Here is a 27,211-nt window from a genome sequence, read left to right on the forward strand (position 1 = left end):
AGTACATTAATGTTTTTCTGCAGAGACATAAGGATATCCATTCCCATTCTAAAACAGAACCATATTTCAAAGGGGTCCTCAGAGATACTCAACTATATTTAATTCTCCAAGATGACCATTTCAATTTGTGCTATCTAGTTTTATGTCAACTTGACATAAGCTAGAGTCACTGGAAAGAAGGAACACTGAGAAAATACCCCATTAAACTGGCCTATGGGGCATTGTCTTAAGTGATGATTGATATGGAAGGGCTCGGCTCAGTGTCACCCCTGGTCAAGTAGTCCTTGGGTGTATAAAGAAGCAAGCTAAGCAAATCACAAGGAGCAAGTCCAGAAGCGGCACTCCTTCATGGCTTCTGCTTCAGGTCTTGCCTCCAGGTTCCTACACTCACTTCCCTCAGTACTGGAGTATGACCCAAGAGTTGTAAAGATGAAATAAACCCTTTCTTCCTTATGATCATAGTGTTTTTATCTTAGCAATAGAAATCCTAACTAAGACCTATTTATTTCTTTCCTTGTTTTGTTTTTGAAATAGTCTGTCTATGTAGTCCAGATTGTCCTTGAGCCTGAAATACACCTGCTGTATTCAACCTAAGTTCTAGAGTTGCAGGCAGTTGCAACCACACTCAACATTCCTTTTCTATATTTTTCTTTAAATGTCTTACATTGCTAGCTTTTGTTCAGTAAGCTGGGAGTTTCACCTCATATTTAATTTTTCAAAAGGTTAAATTACTCATAGAAACTTTCTCACCTTCCTACCATCAAATCTCTCACTGAGGTTTAGAAATCTAAAACTAAGGAGAGGCCAAATTATCTAAACAGCTTAAAACCCAACTAGAACATGGAATGTAAATATGGTGTTATCCTAGAAACTGTAGACAACTTACTCTTTCCTGTGAATAATGTCTACAATCAAAATTAGAGAGACAGAGCAAGATGGCTCAGCAGATGAAGGCGCTTATAGACAAACCTGACAACCTGATATCAATCCCTGGAATCCAATGGTAGCAAGAGATAACTGACTCCAGTCCTCTGATCTACATATGTATGCCAGAGCATGCACACATACAAAATAAATAAATAAATAAACAAACAAACATAAAAAAATTAAGAGAGAGATTCAATCTCTGAAATCTAGCAGAAAACCACAGTAAGACAGATAATTAAGTGGGCAGTAGTGATACAGGCCTTTAATTCCAGAACTCAGGAGGCAGAAGCAGGAGGATGTCCGATTTCAAGGTCAGTCTAGTCTACAGAGCGAGTTACAGGACAGCCAGGGCTAAAAAGAGAAACCCTGTCTCAAAAAGCAACAACAAAAAAAAATCAGTCAATAAATAAATAAATAAATAAATAAATAAATAAATAAATAAATAGAAATTGATTCTCAAACTTAGGCTCCTTGTAGATAGATGAATGTATGTATGTGTTAAAAATACAATTTTTGAGCCAGGCCAACGTTGGTGGCGCACGCCTTTAATCCCAGCACTCGGGAGGCAGAGGCAGGTGGATTTCTTGAGTTCGAGGCCAGCCTGGTCTACAGAGCGAGTGCCAGGATAGGCTCCAAAGCTACACAGAGAAACCCTGTCTGGAAAAACCAAAAGAAAAATAAAAAATAAAATAAAATAAAATAAAATAAATTTATATATATATATGTATGTGTGTGTATATTTTTTAGATGAAGTCTCATTTATCCCTGGTTGGCTTCAGCTTTGCTATATAGCCAAGGCTGGTGTTGAATTCCCATCCTCCTGCCTCTGATCCTCAAGAGCTGGAATTACAATTATGTTCCATCACACCTGGTTGTGAACGATTCTTGCATGATTCTTGTCATTCAAAAGTAATAACAAGCACATTATTCTATTACTAGCCAATAAATCTATTACATAGGAAAGGTGAAACCACAAAGTATATATGCATCTTGACAGCTAATATGCCTTACCTGCTGGTGTCTGGTGCTGGGAAAAGTATACTGAACAGAATGTGAAGGATAACGACTTTGCTCTGTGCTGAAAGCTCCTTGGTTGGGAGGGTAACCTGAACTTGACATTATCAGTAAAGACGTCCTCACTGGGTTGTGAGATCAAGTCCAACAAACAACCATGTTTCTAGGAAACAACCTACAAAGGATGGGAAAAGAGAATCCGTAAGCACTAAAACATGAAATGTCCTAATAAATGATAACTATAGCTATATAAACAAAACCACAATTGCCAGTCAAAGCCCCCTCATATGTTTACTTAAAACACATAATTAAAGTTTGGTAAACAATGCACCTTTTCCTCTATACAGACCATGGTGGATACACAAAGGACATTGCAGGCCCTGAGACAGTGCAGAAATAGCGTTGATATTTTGTCTTTTCTTTCCAGGGTCAGTGTTCATGAGCAGCATTTGACTTTCCTTGTCCTTATTAAAATTCTCCTTTACTTTATCCAGACTAAATAGACTTTTATTATAATCTTAGCAACAACCCAAATGACATGTCTATCAACTGATGTTACACTGACAAGGGTAACTGTTGTTACTGTTGTTTTCTAACCATGGTAAAACATATGAAATAGAAAAGTTATTGCTTTAACCATTTTTAAGTAAACTGTTCAACAGCATTAAATACACTCACATATTCAGGTATAATTTGTGTGTACTATTTCTATTTAACACTTCATGTTGCCGTAATAAATTTTAAGAGTAAAGGTAAAATGTTGTATTTTCTACACACCTCTGTGTAGCATAAATTCTGATCAGTATTAATAGAAAAAAAAAAAAAAAAACCTCAAGAGTCAGCTATAGGGGCAAAAGCTGAAATATCAGAGGAGCAAAGCAGCCAGCCACTAGAGAGTTCTTACCTCTACAATGCTCAGACAAAAGGGGCAGTCCTGTCCTCAGACTGCACTGCTTCAGACTACTGCCTCTGACTGCATTTCTCCTGTCTGCTCCTGCCTGATATTCCTCTTTTCACCCAGCCATATCACTCCTGTCTCCACCTCCCTAGTGCTGGGATTAAAGGCATGCACCACCACTGCCTGGCTCTCACACACACATCTTGAAACAACAAATTTTCAAATACAATCTGCCAACAAAAAAAAAGGAACTCCTCTCACAAGGAACTCCTGGCTTTTAGCCTACAGTCTTTACATAACCAAATTATACTTGGACGGGTTTTCAAGGTGGCCTACGCTATCTTGGAAAAATATCTAAAAATATACTTCTCTGTAGCACGTCTGCAGATGACTCTTCAGATAAGAGTAAATCTTCCATGGGTCACAGTGGAAATGAAGACCACAGTTCACCAATGTGGAAAAAAAAAAGATCTTATAAAGTATTCAGTTCTATCTTAACTTTTTTAGATTATTCTATTTTATGTGTACCAGTGTTTTGTCTACATGTATGTATGCATATCACATACACATCTGGTGCCTGTGGATGCCAGAAAAAGGCATCAGATTCCCTGAAAACTGAGCTACAGATGATTATGATCCACCATGTGGGTGCTGGGAATCAAACACAGTTCTCTGTGAAAGCAACAAATACTCTGACTCATCTAGTCACACAACAATTCAATTTTTAACTGGTAAAAAAAAAAATAAAACCTGGGGAAAGGGACTGACATGTGAAGCAAGCTTGTTCCTAATTTGAACTAAAAAATTAAAAAAAAAGAAAATAAAAAAATAAAACCTGATTTTTAAAAAATGGAATAGAGTAGATGAATGTCCTCTGTGGCATGGTTTTAAAAAAAACAAAAAAACAAAAAATACTACACAACTATTGGGGTTTTACTGATTCCCACAGAATGACCCAAGATTCTAGTCTAACCTCCAAAGAATGTTAGGCAGGCTTAAAAGGACCAGTTTCAAACTACTGAACTAAAACTCTCCAGACTGGGACTGGTTTAAAGAAAGCCAACATCTGGAAATCTGGATTCTAGAAAAGAATAAAAACTAGAAATCATCTAAGCAAATTCTGTAATTTGTACAATATTAGAATAAGTCTCACATGACATACCCTTTTATGACAGTATAATGTCTTGCTTCGAAGACAGATAAATGGCCGGGCATTGGTAGCACAAGCCTCCAGCACTCGGGAGGCAGAGGCAAGTGGATCTCTGTGAGTTCGAGACCAGCCTGGTCTACAAGAGCTAGTTCCAGGACAGCCTCCAAAGCCACAGAGAAACCCTGTCTTGAAAGAAGAAGAAGAAGAAGAAGAAGAAGAAGAAGAAGAAGAAGAAGAAGAAGAAGAAGAAGAAGAAGAAGAAGAAGAAGAAGAAGCAGCAGCAGCAGCAGCAGGTGCTGCTGCTGCTAAATGGCTCGGCAGTACTTGCTACTATTACTAAGCCTGGCGTCTTAAGTTATATCCTGTGACACACATGGTGGAAGAAGAGAACAGTCTCCCAAACGGTATCCAATGAACTCAATACCTGTACTGAGGTATGCAGAGACATATACATACATACATACACTAACATATAAGTAAATATTTCTTTCAAAAATAAAACACTGAGGGATGGAGAGATGGCTCAGCAATTAGAGCACTAACTGCTCTTACGGAGGACCAGGGTTCTATTCCAATACCCGAATGTTGGATTGCAAACACTTGTAACTCCAGTTCCAGGGGATTTGATGCCTCTTCTGACTTCTGTGGGCAGGCACACACACATACACACAAAACAAAATAAATAAATAGAGACGGATAGATAAAAAACAAAAGAAGCTAAAAAGAAAATCAATGGTCTACAGAGCTAGTTCCAGGACAGTCTCCAAAGCCACAAAGAAACCCTGTCTTGAAAAACCAACAACAAAAAAAGAAATCAAGTTAAATTATCCTAGCCTCCAGAAAGCATAATACTAAAAGAAAAACTTTAATAAGGATACAACTAATTGGAGGACTTATAAGCATTCAAAAAAAAAAAAAAAAAAGGAATTCATGAGTAAGAAACACGGAGCTCTTTTATTCATAAAATGAAAAGCATGATTCCCAAGACAGCAGTGCTAAACAAATAGTAACTCTGAAACTGCCACTGTGTGATGTGGATACATTACATTGACCTAGTCCTCTGAAATTAAAAAGCAAACAAACAAAAATACAAATTAACAATAAGAACAAAAGAGCCAAGCTGAGGTTGTATAAACCTTTAGACCCAGCACAGGAGGTAGAGGCAAGAGGATCTCTGAGTTCAATGCCAGCCTGGTCTACTCAGAGTTCCACGCCAGCCAAGACTGCAGAATGAGGCCTTGTCAAAACAAACAAACAACAACAACAAAATAAATAAATAAATAGATGATTTGTGAAAATAAACTTAATAGAGAAAAAAAGGACAAAATATGAAAACTAAACAGATGACTACTTCCTAATATTCTCCTTGATAAACACACACACACACAAAAAGGATTCTGTTTGAAGATCAAGATTTAGAGAATGGAGAGATTTAGGGAATGGAGGGTCAGCAGTTAAGAGCACCTGCTGTTCTTCCAGAGGACCCACGTTCAATTCCCAGCACCAATAAGGCAGCTCACAACTGTCTGTAACTCCAATTCCAGGGTAATCTAAGGTCATCTAACACCCTGCAACACATGCAAGCAAAACACCAATGCATATAATTTTTTTAGTATTTATAACAAAGACATATACTCCCTGTCTCCCCACCCCCAGTGCTGGGGTTACCTAACTTCTACATGAATACTCTGGATTTGAACAACAGGCTGCAGACTTGGGTAGCAAGCACTCTTACCCACAAAACTATCTTTTCCAACCCCAAGATTTCTTTTTGAACTCCACAAAATGTAAAGTTCATCCAAAGAATTCTCAGACCAGAATAATCAAAGTCCGGAGTAAACACAATAAGGAACTAGTGACTAACCCTACAAGTGCTAAAATTCATAAAGCAATAATAGCAATGCAAAGGAAACTGTAATATACACATCAAGAAAACAACTGAACAAATCAAAAAGTCTCAAACATATTTAGTGAGTAGAATTGATTTAGTAAATTATAATATTTGCAATTCTAACCAATATTGAGCAAAAGCAAACAGATCATTCAATAAATTGTGTTAGACCCTTAATTAACCTGTTAGCCCCAACTGCCCAAAGACCAGGCAACTTCCTGGGATTCTGGGGACTGTAGTTCTTGGAAAGTAACAACAAAGCCTCACAGGAAAGTATGGTGGCCTATGGGATTTTGTCCATACAAGTCCGGCCAACACATGTCTCTAGGCCACACAGCTAGAAAGTTTACAGATGGTGGTCATGACCAAATTCCATCTTGTTCAGTATTTTAAATTTTAATAAAAGCTTGCTTAAATTTTGCCGAAATGGTAGAATTGGCTTTTCTGGCAAATTTCAGGATTACCAATTGACTGCTTAGGGAGAAAAAAAAAACAAACAGGAAATTACATATATTCCTTCAAATGTATTTCTATTTCACTTCCTATTCCAGAAAAAAAAAATTTTAAATCAAAGACTTACAATTTAAAAAAAAAAGAAAAAGAAAAAGAAAGGGAAGTCAAGCTATGGTGGCCGGCCACCTTTAAGTCCCAGCACTCGGGAGGCAGAGGTAGATGGATCTCTGAGTTGAGGCCAGCCTGATCCACAGAACAAGTTCCAAGATAGCCAGGGCTATGCAGAGAAACTCTCTTGAAAAAGCAAAACTAGAAAGACAAAGAAATAGGAAACTATAAAAATATCTAATTAAAATGTGAGACTTCTGTCTTTTTTTTTTTAAGATTTTATTTGTTTATTATGTATACAGCTTTCTGCCTGCATGACCAGATCTCATTCGAGGTGGTTCTGAGCCACCATGTGGTTGCTGGGAATTTAACTCAGGACCTCTGGAAGAGCAGTCAGTGCTCTTGATCGCTGAGCCATACCTCCAGCCTGTCTTTTAAAGATACAAAATGGTATGCAATAGAATCTTCTCACTCAACTCTCCTTCCTTTAGGATGTTTTTGTTTGTTTTTGATATAGGGTCTCACACAGTCCATGATAACCTCAAGCTTAAGCCAACTCAAGTCTTGAATTCCTAATCTTCTGCCTCTGCCTCCGTAGAGCTGGGTTGTGGGCATGAGTCACCACTGCTTGGTAGTTTGCTATGGCAGAAGTGTAACTCTATGCATTTTTACACCTTCCTTCTCCTCTTGATGTGTGTACACTGACATTTGCTATAACCATACTTGTTTTAGGCCTTTACTATTAGAAAGCACAAATACTTTCCTTAAAAAATATTTCTAAATATAAAAAATGTAATTTATGTGTATGGGCATTTTTGCCTGAATGTTTGCCTGTCCATATAGTACATGCATGCCTGCTGCCCATGAAATCCAGAAAAGGGCATTGGATCCTCTGGAACTGGAGTTACAGAGTTTTGAGTTGCAGTGTGGGTGCTAGGAAGTATACTAGGGTCCTCTGAAGAACAGGTTTTTTCCTTGTTTTTTTCTTGTTTTTTGGGGTTTTTGTTAGTTTGTTTTTGAGATAGGGTTTCTCTGTGTAACAGCCATGGTTGTCCTAGAACTCACTCTGTAGACCAGGCTGGCCTCGAACTCACAGAGATTCTCCTAACTCTGTCTCCAGAGTGTCTCCCAGCTTCTAGAACAATTAGCACTCCTAACCACTGAGCCATCTCTGCAGCCCCCTTTTTGAGGCAGGATCTCCCAGGCTAGGTTAGCGTAAATCACATGACAATCCTCCTACCTCGGACACTCCCACAGCTTCATTCAAAGTATGTCAAAAGCAATATAAATGGGCATGGTAGCTTACACACCTGTAATCCCAGAATCAATACCAAGTGAGAGGCCTGACTGGGCTACATAGTTCCAAGCCAGCATGGGCTACAGAATGGGATGATGGAAAGGGACTCACGGAAACACACACACACACAAACTAAGGTGCTCGATATTACAAACTTGAAGACCTGAGTTCAATATCTGAACACACATAGAAGTGGAAGGCAAGAACTGACTCTAAAAGTTGTCCTCTGACCTCCACATATGCACCATGGTATGTTCACTCGTCCAAACACATCACACACAAAATAAATAAATTAAATAAATAAATAAAAATTATTTTAAAGTAATTCAAAAGTATATCTTTGAATAGTTCAAAGAAGTAATCATTATTACTTCAAACATGTTCAAAATTACGTTATCTATGTTATTGCCAAGGGAATAAACTGCCTAAAAACAGATTGTTCTGAATCTGAACTGAGAGCAAAAATGTCAACAAAACAGTCTGGAGTTAAACAAACGCATGAGGAAAAGGGCAGTCCATGATCATAATAATGCTCTCATAACAATCTCAGAGCCTAACCTGGCATTACGGCGTGTGCCTTAAATCCCAGCTATTCAGGAGGCTGAAACAGGATTATTTTAATTCAGAAGTTCAAGGTCAGCCTGGGCAACACATCAAACCCTTGTCTAAAAAAAAAAAAAAAAAAAAAAAAAATCCTATCCACAATGTATTCTATAGCTGAGGTGACCTAGAAGGTTATTGGTACAGTACTTGCCCACTGTGAGTCAGGTCCTGGGTTCCGTTCCTATATTGCCATACTGAAGATACAGACACACACACAGAAGCAAATGGTCTACATTTCAAGTACACAAGTAGAAAAAAATCAAAATAGTTTGGTAGCCTTGACTTTCCATGTTTCAGACTAATCTACTTAATTTCCATATTGCATTACAGCCCTATAAACCAAGAACTCCAACTTTCTAATTCATATACTTTTCCTAGCACTAAAATTACTCCCAAACATCCTTCCCAGCACACCAGCTAAAACATTTTTTGCATCTGACATTACCTAGAACTAAAAGGCTATGGACAAGCCAATCTCCATGTTTATTTTCTCATCCTCACAAAAATGCCAATAAAGTAGAAGGACTTTTTTCTTTTTTTTTTTTTCCTGAAAGAAATACTTAGATAATGCACTGCTACTTCTATTTTTAATTTTCAAAAACTATTCAACACCAATTGCCATGTATTATATAAAACCTTCAGAGCTGGAGAGATGACTCAGAGGTTAGGAGCTCTGCCTGCTCTTCCAGAGGTACTGAGTTCAATTCCCAGCAACCACATGGTGGCTCACAACCATCTGTAATGAGATCTGGTGCCCTCTTCTGGCCTGCACGGATACATGCAGGCAGAACACTGTATTCATAATAAATAAATATTAAAAAAAAAAAAACTTCTATAGCAAACACACTAAAGCTAGCTCATAGGCTCTTATTACTTAGATGCTCAACAAACTACTCCAGGAATGAAGTAAAGAGGAAAAATTCTTTTTTTTTTAAATAATACAACTTTTTAATAATTTTTGTTTTTATGTGCACTGATGTTTTTTGCCTGCATGTGTGAGGGTTGTTGGAAACTCTGGAACTGGAGTTATAGACTTCCATGTAGGTTCTGGGAACTGAATCCAGGTCCTCTGGAAGAGCAGCCAGTGTTCTTAACCACTGAGCAATCTCTCCAGTCCCAAGGAAGAATTCTTTTAAAACTCAAGTACACAGCCAGGCAGTGGTATTTCATGCCTTTAATCCCAGCACTTGAGAGGCAGAGGCAGGCAAATCTCTGAGTTCGAGGCCAGCCTGGTCTACAGAGAGAGTTCCAGGAAAAAAACAAACAAACAAAACCCCAGAAACAAAAAAATTAAAAAATAATCTCCATAACAAAAACATAAATTTTAGAGCAAAGGAAACAGGAGGGAGACCTGGTTGAAGTGTTATATCATCAAATCTCTGAAAAACACAATTCATATAATAGGGTTTGGGAGAGTAAGGTAGTACAAGAATAATCTACAAAAGAGGTCAGTTTATGAGGGAAAAAATACAGCTTTTTTCTTTTGGGGGATGGGGTGTGGGAAGAGATTGAGACAGGATCTTGCTACATAGTCCGTTTGGCCTAGAACTCACTATGTGGAACAGACTACCTTGGATTTGCTGTGATCCTCCTGCCTCTGCCTCCAGAGGATTACAGCGGTCGGCAACCACATCCAATCTGAAAAAACTCATAATGAAACACAAAAATAGGTAGACTTAATAGCTCAGATGTTATAAATAAGCAAATATGCCATGCTTCAGTATTTATATAAAGATTATGAACTTAAAGAAAGTAATACATCAAAGCATGGTGGTGCACACCTGTAATCTCAGCAACTCTGGAGGCAAAGGCAGGAGGATCTCTATGAGTATGAGGCCAGCCTGGTCTACACAGTGAACTCCATGTAGACTAGACAGAGAGACTCTGTCTCAAAAGGAGGAGGAAGAGAGAATAATACAGTTTTTCCTTTAAAATAAATTTTATGGCATGAGTACTTGTAGAAAATTAATACTGTAGTGTTAGAGATACAGCTTCATGGTAGCACACTTGCCCAGCATGCTCAAGGCCCTCAGTTAGGGCCCTGCAGTCAAAAAGGCCCTTTCAAAAGCACTGGGATGGGGGTGAGTGAGAAACAACAGACAACAAACTAATCACAAATGGGCTTCTCATTGTAAAATCAAGCTGAGCCTGGTGCCATGTGCCTGCAATTCCTGCAAATGAATTCAAAGATTGAACCCAGACTGATTAGCAAGATCCCGCCTTTGATGTGAGCACTGCTGCTCTTCAGACAACCAAGTTTATTCCCAACACCAACATGACAGCTCATAACCATCTGTAACTCCAAATCCAACTGCCTCTTCTAGTCTCCTTTGGACACCAGGCATACATGTGGTACAGACGTACATGCAGGCAAAACACCACACACATAAAATCAAACTAAAATTTTTAAATAAATAAAAATTTCACCAGGTGGTGGTGGTTTATACCTTTAATCCCACCACTCAGGAAGTAGAGGCAGGAGGAACTCTGTGAATTGGAGACTAGCCTATTCTACAGAGTTCCAGGACAGTCAGCGCTAAATAGTGAAACCTTGTCTCAAAAAATAAAATAAAAAATGTTTATTAGAACAGAGAAAAATTTAAGCAAACTAAGTAATTCCTAGTGACAATCATATCAGCACCATTTTCTTTCACTGTATATTCATTGCAGAAATTTAATGTTATAAAGTATTTTAAATTCAGTAGCTACACTGAACATTTGAAGTGATAGCTCATTTTCCAGCCAACCCAAATTTTGTTTTAAGTAAGAATCCATCATCAAACTGCTCCATGGACAGTATGGTACATAAACACCACACTAGATGTCAGAAATGTGGCTTCTGTGTCTGCCCCCAATAGCAATAATTTCAGCGGATCACTTCATTCTCAGTTATTCATGCTTTCAAAATATTCAAATATAAAACAAGACTGGATCTATATATGGATGTTCATTCTAGAATTCTACAAATTGTAAGCAATTTATTTTAACCAATTTAATTTATTTTTTGAGAGTACAACTAAACAAAAGTTAACAGCAGTATGAAATTACACTGAAAAACTGCACAGACATACAGTGTTTTTGTTATGTCTCTGACTTTCAAATTCAAGTGGGTGGAGGGGACAGGTTGTAACTGAAAACTATCCAAGTAATTTTTTGACCACAGGAACTCCTGGGGTAGCAAAAATGGCTAAAGAATAGAATAAATGTTCAAAAAAAAAAAAAAACAAGATCACAAAAATACCAAAATAAAAAACAGATGATCCACAGAGTTACTGATACACTACAGTGCTTTTCATAGTTTTTCAACATTCCTAAGGGGGCTGATAGAGAAAGAACTGTCCTCTTAATCATCAAAATTACTTTTTGTATCCTCAAACACAAGAACAAAGTATCAATTGCACTGGCAACTTAGTTACCTGTGCCTATAGTTCATTTAAACTAGAAGTTATTTAAATTAAAGGCTGTTATTTATGCCTTTACAGCTTTTAACATAACAGCGCTTCACACTGGCTCAACAAGTGAATGACTGATCTTCTAATTTTCTTTTTTGATTTTTTTTTTTCAAGACAGGGTTTCTCTGTGTAACAGCCCTGGCTATCCTGGAACTCACCTGTAGACCAGGCTGGCTTCAAACTCACAGAGATCCTCCTGCCTCTGCCTCCTGAGTGCTGGGATTAAAGACGTGTGCCACCACCATCCAGCTTCATTTTTTCTTTTTATTGAGGAAAATACAACATTTTCAGTCCACTATATATTTATTCATTTTTATTTCATATGTATGAGTATTTGCCTACATGTGTATTTGTGCGCCACATGTGTTCCTGGTGCCATTGGAGGCCCAAGAGGGCATCAGATCCCCTTGAACTGGACTTACAGATCGATGTATGCTGGCATATAGGTGCTGGGAACCAACACTGGGTCTCCTACAAACACAAAAAGTACCCTTTAACTACCCAGTCTCATCTCTCGAGTCCCAAATTTACTTTTTTTTTTTTTTTTTAAATACAAGATATCCACTTGTGGTGGCTCACACCCTTAATTCCAGCACTCAGGAGTAGAGGCCGGAGGATCTCTGTGAGTTTGAGGACAGTCTGGTCTACAAAGAGACTTCCAGGAAAGGCTCCAAAGCTATACAGAGAAACCTTGTCTCAAAAAACAACAAAAAGTATGCATTATCTCCTCCACCTCTTCCTTCTTCAAGACACAGTCTCTCCTTTTCTGGCCTGGACCTCACCATGTAGACCGATGTGGCCTCAAATTCAGAGATCTGCGACTACTGTTAAGATTACCATGCCAGGCAATATATTCTTTTTTCAAATTCATGGGAGAGAATCATAGCTATATAAATATATTAGCAACAACTAATAAATTAACTACACCATGAGAGATTTGCAGATAAACCATTACTATCTCACAGAAACACATCAATCCTTTTACCTATTTAAAGTAATTTTATAACTTTTTTTTTTTGAAACAGGATCATGAATATTCCAGGTTGGCCTCAAATTCAATATATAGCTAGCTGTGGACAACCTCGAACTTCTAATCTTCCTGAGTGGGCATGTGTCTGCTTTTGTCATGCTGAGGAAACCAAACCTGGGGCTACATGCATGTTAGCTGAGCTCTACCAACTGGGCTGCAGCCCCAGTCCAATTTCACAACTATTAACTCAGTCTAGATTCACATCAACAAAACCTGTGAGGTCAGAGGTTTTTCTAATATTATAGATGAGGAAACTGCAGCACAGAAAGGTTGAACACGTTCTAAATGCCAGTTAATGGCAGGGGGAATCATGATTCTTAGTATTACAATTTCTCAGAAGGAGTACTACAACATATGGCAAGTCTTTTCTAAAAGATAAATGTTTTGGTATGGCGAGTAATACTTTCTAGATATGTATAAACACACATACATACACACTTTGATTTTTAATAACAGGTGCACTTAAGACAAAGCAACTGGAAGCTATAAATATTAAAATAAACTAAATAGCTACTGGATTTTAATAGAATAAGAAAATAAGATTTCACTCTAGTAACTTAGCTTTATTTCTTCTGTAATTCCTACTCATATCTAAATAAGTCAGAGACTTAGCCCAGGCAAATATGAACTGGCTTATCCAATAAATTAGAGATTTATTAAAACACTTCCCCAAAATATTAAAAATTAAACAGTACTCCAGAAATGGTGGTGCAAAAGCATGCAATTCCTGCACCAGTTACATGAGGAGTTCCAGACTAGCGAGTTCTACAGACTTAAACGGTCTCAAAACAAACTAAATTAATTGATTTAAAACATTAGCTCTCGATTTATCCACCAGATATTCCATGTGACTCAGAATCATCAGCAACTATTCATCAAGATACCCTTGAACAAATGAATGACTATGTGTGTGTAGGCATTTTTAAACCCCAGGCCTGTTGCTCTTTGCATACTGCCACTTTCAGCCTCCCATCATTCTCTCACCAGGGTGCACACAAGGAATGTAAATTTCAAATGTAATAGGGTATAATTAGAGTAGCAAATCTGATACAGGTAAATATACTAATCCCAAAGATTAAAACTACCCATAACGCTACTCTCCAATGTTAACTCTGCTGAACAGGCACTGTGGCACACAACCTGACAAATACTTCTCATAAATATCATTTATTTCCATCCACTCCTTGTCATACATGACTATTCCTGATCCACACCAATTCTAAGAACGCAGTGTCCTTTCCGTTAAGGTTGCTTTCTCAATTAGTTTCTCAAATCCCGGTCGTCGTCGTCGTCGTCGTCTCCCAAAAGAAGGGGTGCACTCTCCCACTTGGCACAAGAAAACACCAATAACAAACGGCAGGAGGCAGAGGGTGCTGCTCTTGCATCTCCACCACTACCAACCCTTCGCCATTATACCTCAAGTGGGCCAGTTAGAAAGGTGAACTAGTTTGTTCTTCACACACTTGTCCATTCGCTGTCACCCTCCTTAACCTCTTCCACACTCGCCAGACAGCCTCCAACTCTCCCTCAAAAGTGGGCCTAGGCGGGTCACCTGCGCCGGCCCCACCCGGGGCCCTCCATCCTCGCACCCCCTCCTCCAGCCCTGCAGGCACCGCTCGCCCCCTCCCCATAGAGCAGATATCTCAGGCCGACCTCCGCTCGCCTAAGGCCATTCTTCCCCCAAACTCTAGAAGCCTCCACTCGCCTAGCCTGAACTCCCTGCCGCGCCCGACTCGCCCCTTGGTGGCCGAGAGGAAGAGACCGGTGGTTCGCACGGGTCCCAGACCGGCGCACTTCGCGACGCCCCTGGCCCGCCCGAGAAGCCGCCTTCGGCACTGGAGCTCCAGGAGCCCTCGGAAGCTCCCGGGTGAGCAGGGCCCCGAGGCCGGGGCTGCAGGCGCCGGGCCTACTCACCGGGAGCTGGCGGAGCGTGGGAGCCGGCGCGCCCCACGGCCGGACGAGCGGGGCGCGGCCCCGGCGCGCGGCCCTCCGCCCGGCCCTCGCTCGGCGCGGCGAAGCTGGGCGTCACTCCGGCCGCCGCCGCAGCTTCGCCACCTTAGCCGCCATCTTGCCTCAACCCCTCTCCCTCCCCCCTCAGGCCCGGCGGCCGCGCTAAGGCGGCTCCGACGCGGGCTCCTCCTCCTTCCGGAGGGTTGGGGAGACGACACTCTCCCCGGGCGGAGCGCCGTTCTTACCTCGGCCTCGCTTCCTGGGTTGTGGGTGCCGCGCCGGTTCCTTCTGAGTTGTCCCTCACACTCCTACCGGCTCCGGCAGCACTGCCTCGGGCCGGACCCACCGCGGCAGCCATCGCACACCCGGGCCGGAGCGCCACCGCGAGCCTCCACTCCCGCGCGCCCGGGGCCTTCCCCCTCAGGCGTGGGAAAAGGACAAGGCGCCTGGCGCGAGGCTAACCTTGCGACCCTTGCGCTCCGCCAAATCGGCTGTAGGCTCCTCGCCGAAGACAGATAGCCGAGCCCACGTGGCTGGGATGTACGTTAATTCCACACCAAGTCATCCCGGGAATGGCGGGTTAGGCCTTCTCCGCGGCGCGGCTCCTTAATCTCTACCTCTTAAGAAAATTTAAGGGCCTCCTGACCGCACTCTCAGCCGTACCCTTCTGGTGAAATGACGTTTGCTCATAGCGGTTTACTTTTCCTCTATCAAAGCCGCCCTTTGAGGAAAAAAAGATAACAAAGTGTGACCCGCTTCGGAAAAGTTTTATCCGGATAACGGGCTGTTTACACGAAGTCTTGGGTCATAAGAAGTGGGTTAGAAAACGAGTTGAAGCGAGAAGGGAACGCTTGCTACCAAATGCTGAAGTTTATTTGCAGAGGCTTCCGTTTTAGCCGGCGTGCGCTGACACGCCTGACACGCCAGCGCTGGAGGCAGAGGAGGAATGGGAATCATTGCAAATTCGAGCCGGGCATGGTCTACATAGCGAGTTCAGAGGCACCCAAGTGTGTACACACAGCGAAACACTATCTCAGAATAATTGCACAATGCTTCCTTTTAAGCACGCTGAACGGAAGAAGGACACTAGACCTCACAGAGTTCGGGTTAGCCCTGAAACTGGAGCGGGGACATGATTTTGCCATAGCTATACACGAGATAAGACGGCGCGGTGTGGGTAGAAGTTTCCACGGTAGAGCACGAATCTCGCCGGTCTCCGGCCACAGAGCACTGGAGCACGGAACGCAGTTTCAGCGGGTTCGGTTTTCCCGCAGGAGCCCGAGTCCAGCCCGCCCTCCTTACTGCGCAGGCGCGGTGCCACTTACCCGCCATGGAAGTGGTGGGTCTCCTGTGTCTGGTGGTGGCTGTCCTGACATGGGGCTTCCTCCGGGTTCGGGACGCGGCGAAACGAATGAAGTCTCCGGAGCAGGCAGGCCTGCTGGGAGCCGGAAGCCGGGCCCTTCTGGTGATCGCGCACCCGGACGATGAAGCCATGTTCTTTGCTCCCACGGTGCTAGGCTTGGCCCGCCTGGAGCTGCGGGTGTTCTTGCTCTGCTTCTCGGCAGGTAGGAGACTGTAGGAGGGTCGCCGGGAGCCGGGTTAGGGAACTAACCGATCTCAATTACTTTCTCTAGAAAGGTTTTCTGTCCTAGGTAGCTAAGTGAATATCCCGAAGGTCCTTTCTCTGTGCTCGTCACAGGCTGGGTGCAGAAACAGCCGGCTTCCCTGATAGGATGTGGAACCTAATTCCACTCTTCCCTAACTAAATTGAGGAGCAGAAAAGTGGTTGTTCATCGCTGGTTCCATTCAGTACTTGCATGTTCCTTTGGGAACTGCGACTACGAGTGTTTTGTTTTCTAAGACAGTCTCACTGCAGCCTAGATTCCCCAGTGCTTGGATTACAGATGTGAGCCGATGGATGTGCCTGACCTTTTATCCTGAGGAACCATCTATTTACAGAAGGATCAAACATAATCGTGCACCAAACAATCTAAGCTATGGTGTCTGCCCAACCCACCAAGTTTCTTTCCTAATAATAGCAAAAGACACTTCTGATGCTTTGAAATCCATTGTGCACTACAAAGATGCATATGTCAGATTGAGGAGTTATCTCAGAATACATTGAAACTATCTATTCAATTTTAGAGTTCATCTCCACCCAGCTTTCATTAAGAGAACTCTTCAAAAATAAGACTTTCACTATGATACAAAACAAACAAACAAAAAAAAGGCACCTAAATATGGCGGTGACTGCGCAACTTAAACTGTATACATACAGTGGGTGAATTTTATAAACTGTGTACATATAGTGGGTGAATTTTATGATATATTAAATTATCCTTCAATAAAGTTGATTTTCAAAATTGCCCATGACCTCTTTTCCCATGTGGTTGTGTCATTCCAGTTATTTTTAAATAACAGACTTTTCACAGAATGGAATTTTACACATTGTTTCCCTTACCACCACTTTTTATTTACTTAATATATATTTATGCTAGACCGTATTCTAGATCACTCTCATCAGGATTGATTTATGAAATTGGCTGAATTTGGGATAATTATTTTTTTTAAAAACAGAGTTAATGCTGATTAATTAAAGAAAAGAGAGAACTCCCAAGGGGGTGGCTCCAAGTAAGGAATACCTACACACACAGGGTTTCTCTGTGTAGCCCTGGCTGTCCTGGAACTCGCTTTGTAAACCAGAATGGCCTCAAACTCACAGAGATCACCTTCTTCTGCCTCCCAAGTGCTGGAATTAAAGATGTGCGCCACCACTGCCCTGCCCAAAATCTTTTTCTAATGAATGATATAAGCATTCACTTAGCAGTCAGTACTTCTATTGATGTCTTTAATTATTTCCTGTGAATCCATCTTGCCATTTTAAATTGGTCACTGTTGTAGTAAAAGGTAAGAAAGTAGTAATATTTAATACAGTGTAGTGAAAATTGTAGCAGTATAATGGAGAAAGCACAGTGGACAGGAAGTCAAGAAGAACATTAATTCTCTTTCCAGGTTTCCTTAAAGAAGGCTCCAAGTAGGGTTTCTTTTGATCTGGGCTTCAAAAAGGAAGACTATATAGGGAACAGGGCTGATCCTTTCAGGCCATACTAAATAATTTGTTTAAGTCTTGCATTTGTGCAAATAGCTTATCCCTACTGCATTCTCAATTGAGGGAGAAGGGAGAAGCAAGACAAAGAGTTTTGTTTTGGCAGTGGTGACTCAGTTAATTGTCCTCAGCCATCCTGTGAGACTACACTATTATTTCTATTTTACAAATAGACATTGACTCACCAAGACTGTAACATTAAAGAGCTAAGGCCCTTTGGCTCCACTCTGCTCTAAACCATTACATCCAAGCTGCCCAGTTGCTTTGTGTGCCCTGTCAGTTGATAAAGCTGATTTCAGGAAACATTATTTCATCAAGCTTTTTGTTTTTTTGTTTTTGTTTTTTCCTCGAGGCAGGGTTTCTTTGTGGCTTTTGAACCTATCCTGGAACTCACTTTGTAGACCAGGCTGGCCTCGAACTCACAGAGATCCACCTGCCTCTGCCTCTTCAGTGCTCGAATTAAAGGCATGCACCACCACTGCTCGGCTCATCAAGCTATTTTTTTAGTCTATTAATTATTTGTGAAGAGAGGGGCCTGCATGCCATGGCTCACAGATGGTTGGCAGAAGACAACCTGCAGGAGTCAGTTCCCTTCTTCCACTCTGAGTCCCTGGGATTGAACTTAGGTCATCAGGCTTGACAGCAAGTGCCTTTACCCACTGAGCCATCTGTCTGGCCCCAAGCCGCTATTTAAGAAATTTTTAAAAAGAGAGGTGCTGGAGAGATGGCTCAGCAGTTAAGAGAGCTTACTAGTCTTGTGGAAGACCTGAGTTTGGTTCCCAGCAACTACTTCAGGAGGCTTACAACAGCCTATTTCTTTAGCTCCAAAAGAGTCATGGCCTCTACATGCACCTGAACTCACATATACATACCATCCACGGCACACATAAAACAATTAAAACTAAAATTAAACGGGGGTCATAGTAGTGCACAACTTTAATTCCAGCACTTGGGAGGCGAAGACAGGCAGTTGAGTTGGAGGCTACCCTGGTCTACAAAGTGAATTGTAGGACAGCCAGGGTTACACAGAGAGACCCTGTCTCAAAAAAAAAAAAAATCTTTAAAACAATAAAAAGTGTGGTCGCACATTTTTAATGTCAACACATGGGAAGCAGAGCAGGTGGATTTCTGAGTTCAAGGCCAGCCTAGTTTACATAGAGGTTTCCAGGACAGCAAGGGCTACATAGAAAGACCCTGCCTCAAAAAAAAGTAAATAATCTGTTTTAGAACATTCATTCTGATATGGTTTGATAGAAAAGACTGAAATCATGAAAGCCAACATCTCCCCTCTGGGCTCATATGAGATTCTATACGTGTGTGTGTGTGTGTGTGTGTGTGTGTGTGTGTGTGTGTGTGTGTGTGTGTGTGTATACGTACACATTCTTCATACTCATAGAGATTCCCTCCCTCCTCTTTTTTTTTTTCCCTCAAGACAGGGTTTCTCTGTTTAACAGCCCTGGCTATCCTAGAACTAGCTGTGTAGACCAAAATGGCCTCAAACTCACAGAGATCCACCTCCCTCTGCCTCCTGAGTGCTGGTATTAAAGGCATGCACCACCACCGCCCAGCAGAAAAAAAGAGTTTTATTTGTACAGTTGTTTTGTCAGTGCATATGTCTGTGTGTGTGGTGCCCATGGAGGACAGAAGAGGGCATTAGATCTCCTGACAGATATTTGTGAGCCTCCACCAGAGTGCTGGGAACTGAACCCAGATCCTATAAATAGCAGTAAGTGCTTTTAACGGCTGAGTCATCTCTTCAGCCCTGACATCTCTGTTTTAAGTACTGTAACTTTTAACAGTATTTTTTATGTGTGGTGGGGGGCATGCAGACACTATGCCATGTGTAGGAACAACCTTGTGGAAGGATTTTCTCCTTCCTCTTTTACATGGATTCCAGGGTCCAAACAGGTCAAACCATCTCATCAGGCAAATGACTGAAACTTTATAACACTGTTACCCAATATGATCAAACCTCTGATTGCTGCTCAGGGTGTACTGGCTTGTTTTGACCTTTTTTTTTTTTTCTAAATAAATAAATACGTTTTAGAATTAGGTTGGTCATATTCAAGAAAAAACTTTACTGGTATTTTTCCCCCCATTGGAATTTCACCAACTTAGTGTCAAAAGAGGACATATTTACAACATAAAGTCTTTCTGGCTATCGTTTTATGATGTCTCATTTATATTGGCCTTCTTTCATATCTGTTAAGAGTCTTGTTTGGTTCTGGTTTCTGTGCTGGGCTTGAGCCCAGGGCGTTGAGCATGCTAAGTATGTATTCTACCACTGACCTACACCCCAGTCTTTTAGTATTGCAATGTTATCCAGGCCAGCGTCAGACTTGTGATTTCTCTACTTGGCCTCCCAAGTAGCAGGCACATACCACCGTGTTTGGCTGTAAGAATGTTACATTTAGGTCTTCCATACATATTGAAATGGTGCTTATGTAACTCTGTCCTTCAGTCTGTTTCTCTTGCCTAGAGTTTCCTATTGCAAATGTCACAGTCTCTGTTGTACTCTCATACTTGATACCTTCATTTATTCCTTTACTCAATTAAATAGACTTTCTAATAACTCCAAATTTCATTTGATTCTGTTCTTTGTTTTACAACTTATTCTGGGTTTCTACATGTGTGCTTTGTGATTTATTTTTATATGTATGTGCAAGTGTATCTTAAAACCTATTTGTGGTTTTCTGTTTTGGTTTTGTTTGTTTGTTTGTTTGTTTTGGATTTTCAAAACAGTTTCTGTAACAGCTCTGGCTGTCCTGGAAGACACTCTGTAGACCAGGCTGGCCTCAAACTCGCAAAGATCAGCCTGCCTCTGCCTCCCAAGTGCTGGGATCAAAGGCATGCAGCATCACCACCCTGCTTGGTTCACTTTTTCTAATATTTATTTTGTATGTGTGGGTGGGTAGTATATGTGTAGGTAGTATATGCACATTGTCGTGGCCCGGCATGTCTCAGTGCCAAACCACAGAAGCCATGAGGTCCCGCCTGAGTGGGGGAGCGTGGACTTGGAAATTCTTAGCAACCCAACGGCAATAAAGACCAGACACAGGCATCTTGTCATCTTTAGAGAGCTCTCAGTTCCATGCTGCAAAACTGGAGCCTGTCCTTTATTTCAGCATCTTCCTGGCTGATTTCTCACTGTTCTTCCCTGACCCCGAGACCATTTTTCTTCCATCTCCCTAGACTCTTATCAACAAATCCCTCTCAACAGTCTGTATTCCTGTAGACCTGGCCTCCGCCCTGGTGCAGGCCTATTCAAAATGCCTAGTTCTGTAGAGATGCAAAACTAGGGGACATTGTCCACTGAGGCTATGCCATTCAACGGCAAATCAGCTAGCATCTGCAATACAATGCAGACTGGATACTGGAACTGTTTGGACCTCGAGAAATTCTCTAATGGAATTGTCCTAGGCTCCAGACTGCACATGTATGTGCTGATATGTACATGCAGAGGCTAGAGGAGGATATTGAGTATCCTGTTTTATAACTCTGCCGCCTTCCTCTTGAGACAAGGTATCTCAGTGAACCTGGAGGTAAACTGGCAGCCACCAAGCCTCAGCAAACCCGTCTCCACCCCTCCAGAGCACTAAGGTTATAGGCATAGTGGCCATATGGATTTCCTACTTGGGTGTTAGGGATTCAAACCCAGGTCCTTGTGCCTGAACATCAAGCACTCTTATCCACTGAGCCATCCCCCCTCCCCGAGTCCCTAATGATCTAAGTCATTGCCTGCCTCAGATCACTCCAAATTTTTAGCTTGACTTTTTTTTTTTTTTTCAGGGCCAGGGAAGTATTATAAGTTGAGGGTCCAACCCCAAGTGCCTCACATACAGACTTAGCACAGTATCTCTAGTCCATGGTAATGAGAACCTCAGTTGAGAGCCTCCAAACTGGGCGTTGCAATCACCTTCAGGTTTTCCTCTACTTGCATGTCTGGTTGCTAGGGACTTAGCTAGCTATTTCAATTAGAACATTCACATATGATGTATCCAAGACTTTCAGCTTCTTTACAAACTGGTGGTTGGGTTCCCAGGCAGGTGCTCTGAGAGAGAATCTAAAGATAGCCATGTTGTCTTTCATGACCAGCTTTAGAAATCCTGCAGTATCACTTCTGCTACGTTTTCCTTGTTGAAGTGGTCACACATCTCATCTGGGTCCAAGGAGAGAAGTAGATGCCATCTGCTGATAAGAAACATCAAGCTCCTAGAGATTCATGCAGGCTAAAGATATTGAGTTACTCACACCAAGGAAAGTTGAGTGGGAGTTAAAGAAATTTGGAGGGGGGGTAATGTTTTTCTTAATTTGCCTTCTACTCAAACCAAGTCTGAGCACCTCTGTCTAGGGTGGGCTTTTTGGTTGGTTTCTTCATCCCATAAAGGTGAAGACTTCTAAAGGTTCTTTCTTTGTATAGACATTCCCTTGTTTGCTGCTAAACTCTAAACCTGACTTCAGAGCAAGGCTGTGAGGATGTTCTGTAAGCACCCTGGGTCTGTTATGTAATCCCTCAGGATTCATGCTATTCTTGTTTCTGGCCTTCAGCTATAGCCCTTACTTTCCTGCTACGTCAGTCTTATATTCTCAAATGTGTTTGCCATTTATCTCACGTGGTCAGATATGCTCAGAGAGTTTCATCAGACATCTGATTCACCATATTTCCTAAAATAAAGCTTGCTGGGTTATTTTAAATAATTCCCTTTTCATCACTAACAAGTCTTCACAGTATTCCTTCTTAAGAAGCATTTGAACTCAGTCTCAAATGGAGTGGCCTAAGCCGCATGAGATGGCACTTACCTGTGATCCAGACCCTCAGTAGGTACAGGTGAAGATGTCAGGAATTCAAGGTTATCCTGACACATGGTGACTTAAGACCAGCCTGGGTTACATAAAACCTTGTTTTTAAAGGGCAAGGGAAGGAAAATGGCAGTTTAACCTGTTCTTCTAACCCAATGCATTTGAAGTTTCTTTTTTTAAAAAAAAAGTATTGATTATACAATGATTAAGAATGGAATAGGATGGACATGGAAGGATAGCTTATCGAATAAGTGCATTTGCTGCTCTTGCAGAGGATTCATGTTCAATTCCCAGCACCTTAACTGCAGTTCCAGAAGATCTGACACCCTCACACCAATGCACATTAAATAAATTGTCCTTTTAAAATGTGAGCTAGATACTGATTCCAAGGGCTGGGGAGGTGGTCAGATGTGGGTAAGCACATGAGCCTGAGTTCAGATTCCCAGCAGCCACATAAAAGCTGGGCACACATCTATATACTCAGTATATAGGTGATGTCTGGGAGCAGGGAAGTAAGATCCCTACAGCTCCTTGGCCAGCCAGCCTAGCCCTCAGGAGCTCTGGGTTCAGTGAGAAACCCTGCCTCAAAGAAGAAAATAAGGTGGGACATGATAGAGGAAGACAGTCACCATCAGCCTCCCCATACAACCACAGGTGGACACAAGCGTGTACAGCACACACACATTACAACCCAAAGCTGTGTTCCATGACTTTTCCTGGGGAGACATAACTATTGACCCCAGACTAACAGACCAAAGAGATGATTCTTCTAAGTTTACTTATAGAGGCATAACTCAAAGGCAAATGCATCACCAAAAAGTCCCTTCCCAGAAAAGGTGACTGCTTTCAGCCTTCTAGCTCCTATGTGCTGGGGGCTAGAGAGGGGCACCTGTGCACAGGACGATATGCAGCTAGGGACAGGAAGGCAGCCATAGCGCTAGACTCTCAAGTGAGGGTCTGTTAACACACCCTGCCTTCTGCAGGGAATGTTAACAGGCCCACTACCTTACCTCAGACCTAATTATCATTACTGCTTTGCTTATTTTGTTGCCATGACTGGATGTAGGTCACTACCTCAGCCCCTGCTCTGTGATAGCCTACAGAGAAACATATCAGGCCCAAGAGGAAATTGCTCCATTACAACAAGCTGGTATGGTTATGGTCCTAACAACCAGAGTTCAGAGCTGCCCAGTGCCTAACAGAAAGAAAAGCCCCTTCGTAAGCACTTGTGCTGATGGGTTGACTACTAGATCATTTATTAGAATTAAAGATTTTTTTATGTGTATGAATAAGTTTTCCTACATGTATGTAAGTGTTCCACATGCATACCTGATGCCCACAGAGGTCAGAAGAAAGCATCAAATCCCCTGGAACTGGAGTTACCAGCAGATATAAGGTACCATGTGGGTGCTGGAAGCTGGACCCAGGTAATCTATAAGAGCACTTAAGTGCTCTTAACCACTAAGCCATCTCTCCAGCTCCTTATTAGAACTTTATGCATTAAAAAAAGTATGTTTACTTACCTTTTCCTTATAACTATAATTACCTTAGAAATTATATGCCAGATAATCCTATATACAGCCCCTATTTTATCTTTTTAACATTTACTTGTTTTGTGTTCATTTGTGTGTGTGTGTGTGTGTGTGTGTGTGTGTGTGTGTGTGTGTGTGTGTACCACAAAATACTTGTGGATGTCAGAAGACAACTTGCAAAAGTCAATTCTCTCCTTCCACCATGTGGGACCTATGGTCAAACTCAAGTTGTCAGGCTACAGTAAATGCCTTTACCAACTGAGCCATTTCACTGGTCCCACAGCCCTATTTTAAAGCTACACTGTGTTTAAGTGCTTGTTAAAATGCTGTTGTTAGGTGGGCGTTGGTGGCGCATGCCACCAACACTTGGGAGGCAGAGGCAGGCGGATCTCTGTGAGTTCCAGGCCAGCCTGGTCTACCAATCAAGTTCCAGGACAGGCTCAAAAAAAAAAAAAAAAAAAAAAAAAAAAAAAAAAAAAAAACAGAGAAGCCCTGTCTCAAAAAAAGAAAGAAAGAAAAGAAAAAAAAATGCTGTTGTTAAATCAGGTAGGTGCATGCTGGTAATCTCAGCAGTTGGGAGATGGTAGCAGGAAGACAAAGAGATCAAGGCCATCTTTGGCTGCATACCTAGTTCAAGGGCAGCCTAGACTACATGATACCTTATCTCAGAAAGGCATACAGTCAGAAAGAAGAGAGAGGGAGGAAGGAAGGGAGCAAAAGAGAAAGAGAAAATGCTGGTGTTAGCTGGACCCGGTGGCATATACCTATATAGTTCCAGCTACTTGGAAGACTGAAGCAGGAGGGATCACTTAGGGCCAGGAGTTTGGGGAGTCTGGGCAGAATAGGAATATAGGAATAGCTGTCTCAAAAAGAATTATTGGGCTAGTAAGGTGGCTCAGCAGGTAAGAGCACCAGTAGCCAATCCTTGTAAGTTGAGTTTAGATCCCCAAGATTCAAATGGTGGAAGGAGAGGACCGGCCCCCAAAAGTTGTCCTCTAACCTGCAGGTGCATGCTGTGGCATGCATGCACGCACACACACACACACACACACACACACACACACACACACACACACACACAAATAAGTAAATGTAAGTTCATAAAGGAAATATTGCTGTCTTGCTAGTTATTTACTTAGTTGGGGTGTTTTGTTGTTTTGTTTTTAGAGTACTGGAGACTGAGTCTAGTATCTTGCTACTGAGCTGCATCCCCAGCTGAGTAGATCTGGGGAAGTAGTGTCTTTGCAGTAAGTGTTTGCTTGTTTGTTTTTGTGTAGATACACGGTCTCAGATAACCCAGGCTGGCCTCAAACCCAAGATGTAGCTGAAGATGACCCTAAGCTTCTGATCCTTTTGCCTGGACCCCCTAAGGCCCCGGGGGTCAGCCCCAGGGCATCGTGATCACAAGCTAAGCATTCTACCAAATGAACCGGATTCCCAGCCTCTGAATTAGATTTCTAAGTATAAAACTGGAGACTTGATTAAACTATAGAAAGCTACAAAGGAAATGCTAATGCAGTGTTGAAGAGATCATTGCAGAGAGCAAAGAGAAGTTCTGCAGTGCAACCTTTTGGAAATAGTGAAAAGTCACTTACAAGTATGGCCAGATAGGCTGATGATAATGTTGTGAATGGCAGTGCTTCCTGGCCTTAGCTGAGTGGATATGTACTGGGTGCTTCCTTTTAGGGGCTAGAGAGATGGTTCAACGGTTAAGAGCACTTTGCTTCTCTAGCAAAGGACCCCAGTTCTGCTCAAAACCATGTCAGGTGGCTGGCTCAAGACCACCTGTAACTCCAGCTCCAGGAATCTGACACCCTCTTCAGGCCTCTTCAGGCATTGGGCAAACCCCCACACACATATACACATTTTTAAAAATTTTATAATTGTTCTATCAAATTTAAAGGCATATTTTATATTTTATAATAACTCAAAAGATTTTAAAATTTTTATCACATGTATTTAGTGCATGTACATATGTGTATGGACCTGTGCATGCCATATGGAGGTTAAAGGACTCTATTTAATCTCCTTCCACCCTGAGTCTTGATGCTCAAACTCAGGTCATTTGGCTAAGCATCAAGCCCCTTTATCTGCTGAACCGTATCACCAACCCTCTGGAAGAGTTGTATTGAGTGAAACACTGGTTTCTGTTTTCAATGTTTCTTTCATTTGTGTCATAAATATTTATTACATAAAACTCACTATTTTGAAAATATTTAAATGTTCAGTTCAGCAGTTGCAAGTATCTTCACAAGATTTTGTAACCATCACCCCTATTTCATCATTCCAAAGAGAAACTCTGTAACCCATTAAGCAATAACTCTCCATTCCTTCCTTCCTCTAGCTTCTGTGACTACAATTGTACCTTATGTTTCTGTGGATTTGCCTGCTTAGGTGCCTTATTTTGGTTTGGTTTGGTTTGGTTTGGTTTGGTTTGGTTTGGTTTGGTTTTTCAAGACAGCGTTCTCTGTGTAGCTTTGGAGCCTGTCCTGGAACTCGCTCTGTAGACTAGGCTGGCCTCAAACTCACAAAGATCTGTCTGCCTCTGTCTCCCAAGTTCTGGGATTAAAGGCATGAGCCACCACCATCCAGCTATTAGGTGCTTTATATAAATAGAATCATTCAGTCATTGTTATTTTATACATGGCTTCTAGTACCTTAATATTTGTAAAAGTTCATCATTATCATAGCATGTTTCAGAACTTTTTTTTTTTTTGGTTTTTGGTTTTTTGGTTTTGTTTTGTATTGGTATCTATCTCAGCCATGAAGCCCAGGCTGGCTTCAAATGCAGTATGTGGCTCAGGACATAGTCTATGCCACCATGCCCGTCTACTTTATTCCTTTTTGGTGGGTGAGGCAGGAGTTAGTACTCAGCCACTGAAATGTATCCCAGCCCCACTTCATTTGTTTTCATGGCTAAATAATGTTTTTGTTCTGTGTAGGTATCATATTTTTTATTCATTCCTCTGTTGATGCTGCTCTCTTGGATTTTTGTACTCT

At 41.6% G+C, this 27,211-nt stretch overlaps 2 protein-coding genes across 34 annotated transcripts in view; one reads left to right on the forward strand and one right to left on the reverse strand.

The window, feature by feature from the left end:
• The window catches only part of Ncor1 (nuclear receptor corepressor 1), a 146,267-nt gene extending 131,393 nt beyond the window's left edge, over positions 1-14,874 (reverse strand). For all 33 annotated transcript variants that reach the window (XM_027427202.2, XM_027427201.2, XM_027427194.2 and 30 more), the window contains exons 1-2: positions 14,738-14,874; positions 1,939-2,116 (exon numbers count right to left, since the gene is read on the reverse strand). In XM_027427202.2, the coding sequence (XP_027283003.1) occupies positions 1,939-2,046 (108 nt within the window). In that variant the 5' untranslated portion in view covers positions 2,047-2,116; positions 14,738-14,874. The remainder of the gene's footprint in view (positions 1-1,938; positions 2,117-14,737) is intronic.
• Positions 14,875-16,073: 1,199 nt separating this feature from the next.
• Positions 16,074-27,211, forward strand: part of Pigl (phosphatidylinositol glycan anchor biosynthesis class L) — a 62,204-nt gene continuing 51,066 nt past the window's right edge. Inside the window, exon 1 of the mRNA XM_027427210.2 lies at positions 16,074-16,338. Coding sequence (XP_027283011.1) covers positions 16,104-16,338 — 235 coding nt within the window. The 5' untranslated portion in view covers positions 16,074-16,103. The remainder of the gene's footprint in view (positions 16,339-27,211) is intronic.

Source organism: Cricetulus griseus, chromosome 7 (genome assembly GCF_003668045.3).
Source record: "Cricetulus griseus strain 17A/GY chromosome 7, alternate assembly CriGri-PICRH-1.0, whole genome shotgun sequence".
In the NCBI taxonomy this organism is placed as follows: Eukaryota; Metazoa; Chordata; class Mammalia; order Rodentia; family Cricetidae; genus Cricetulus; species Cricetulus griseus.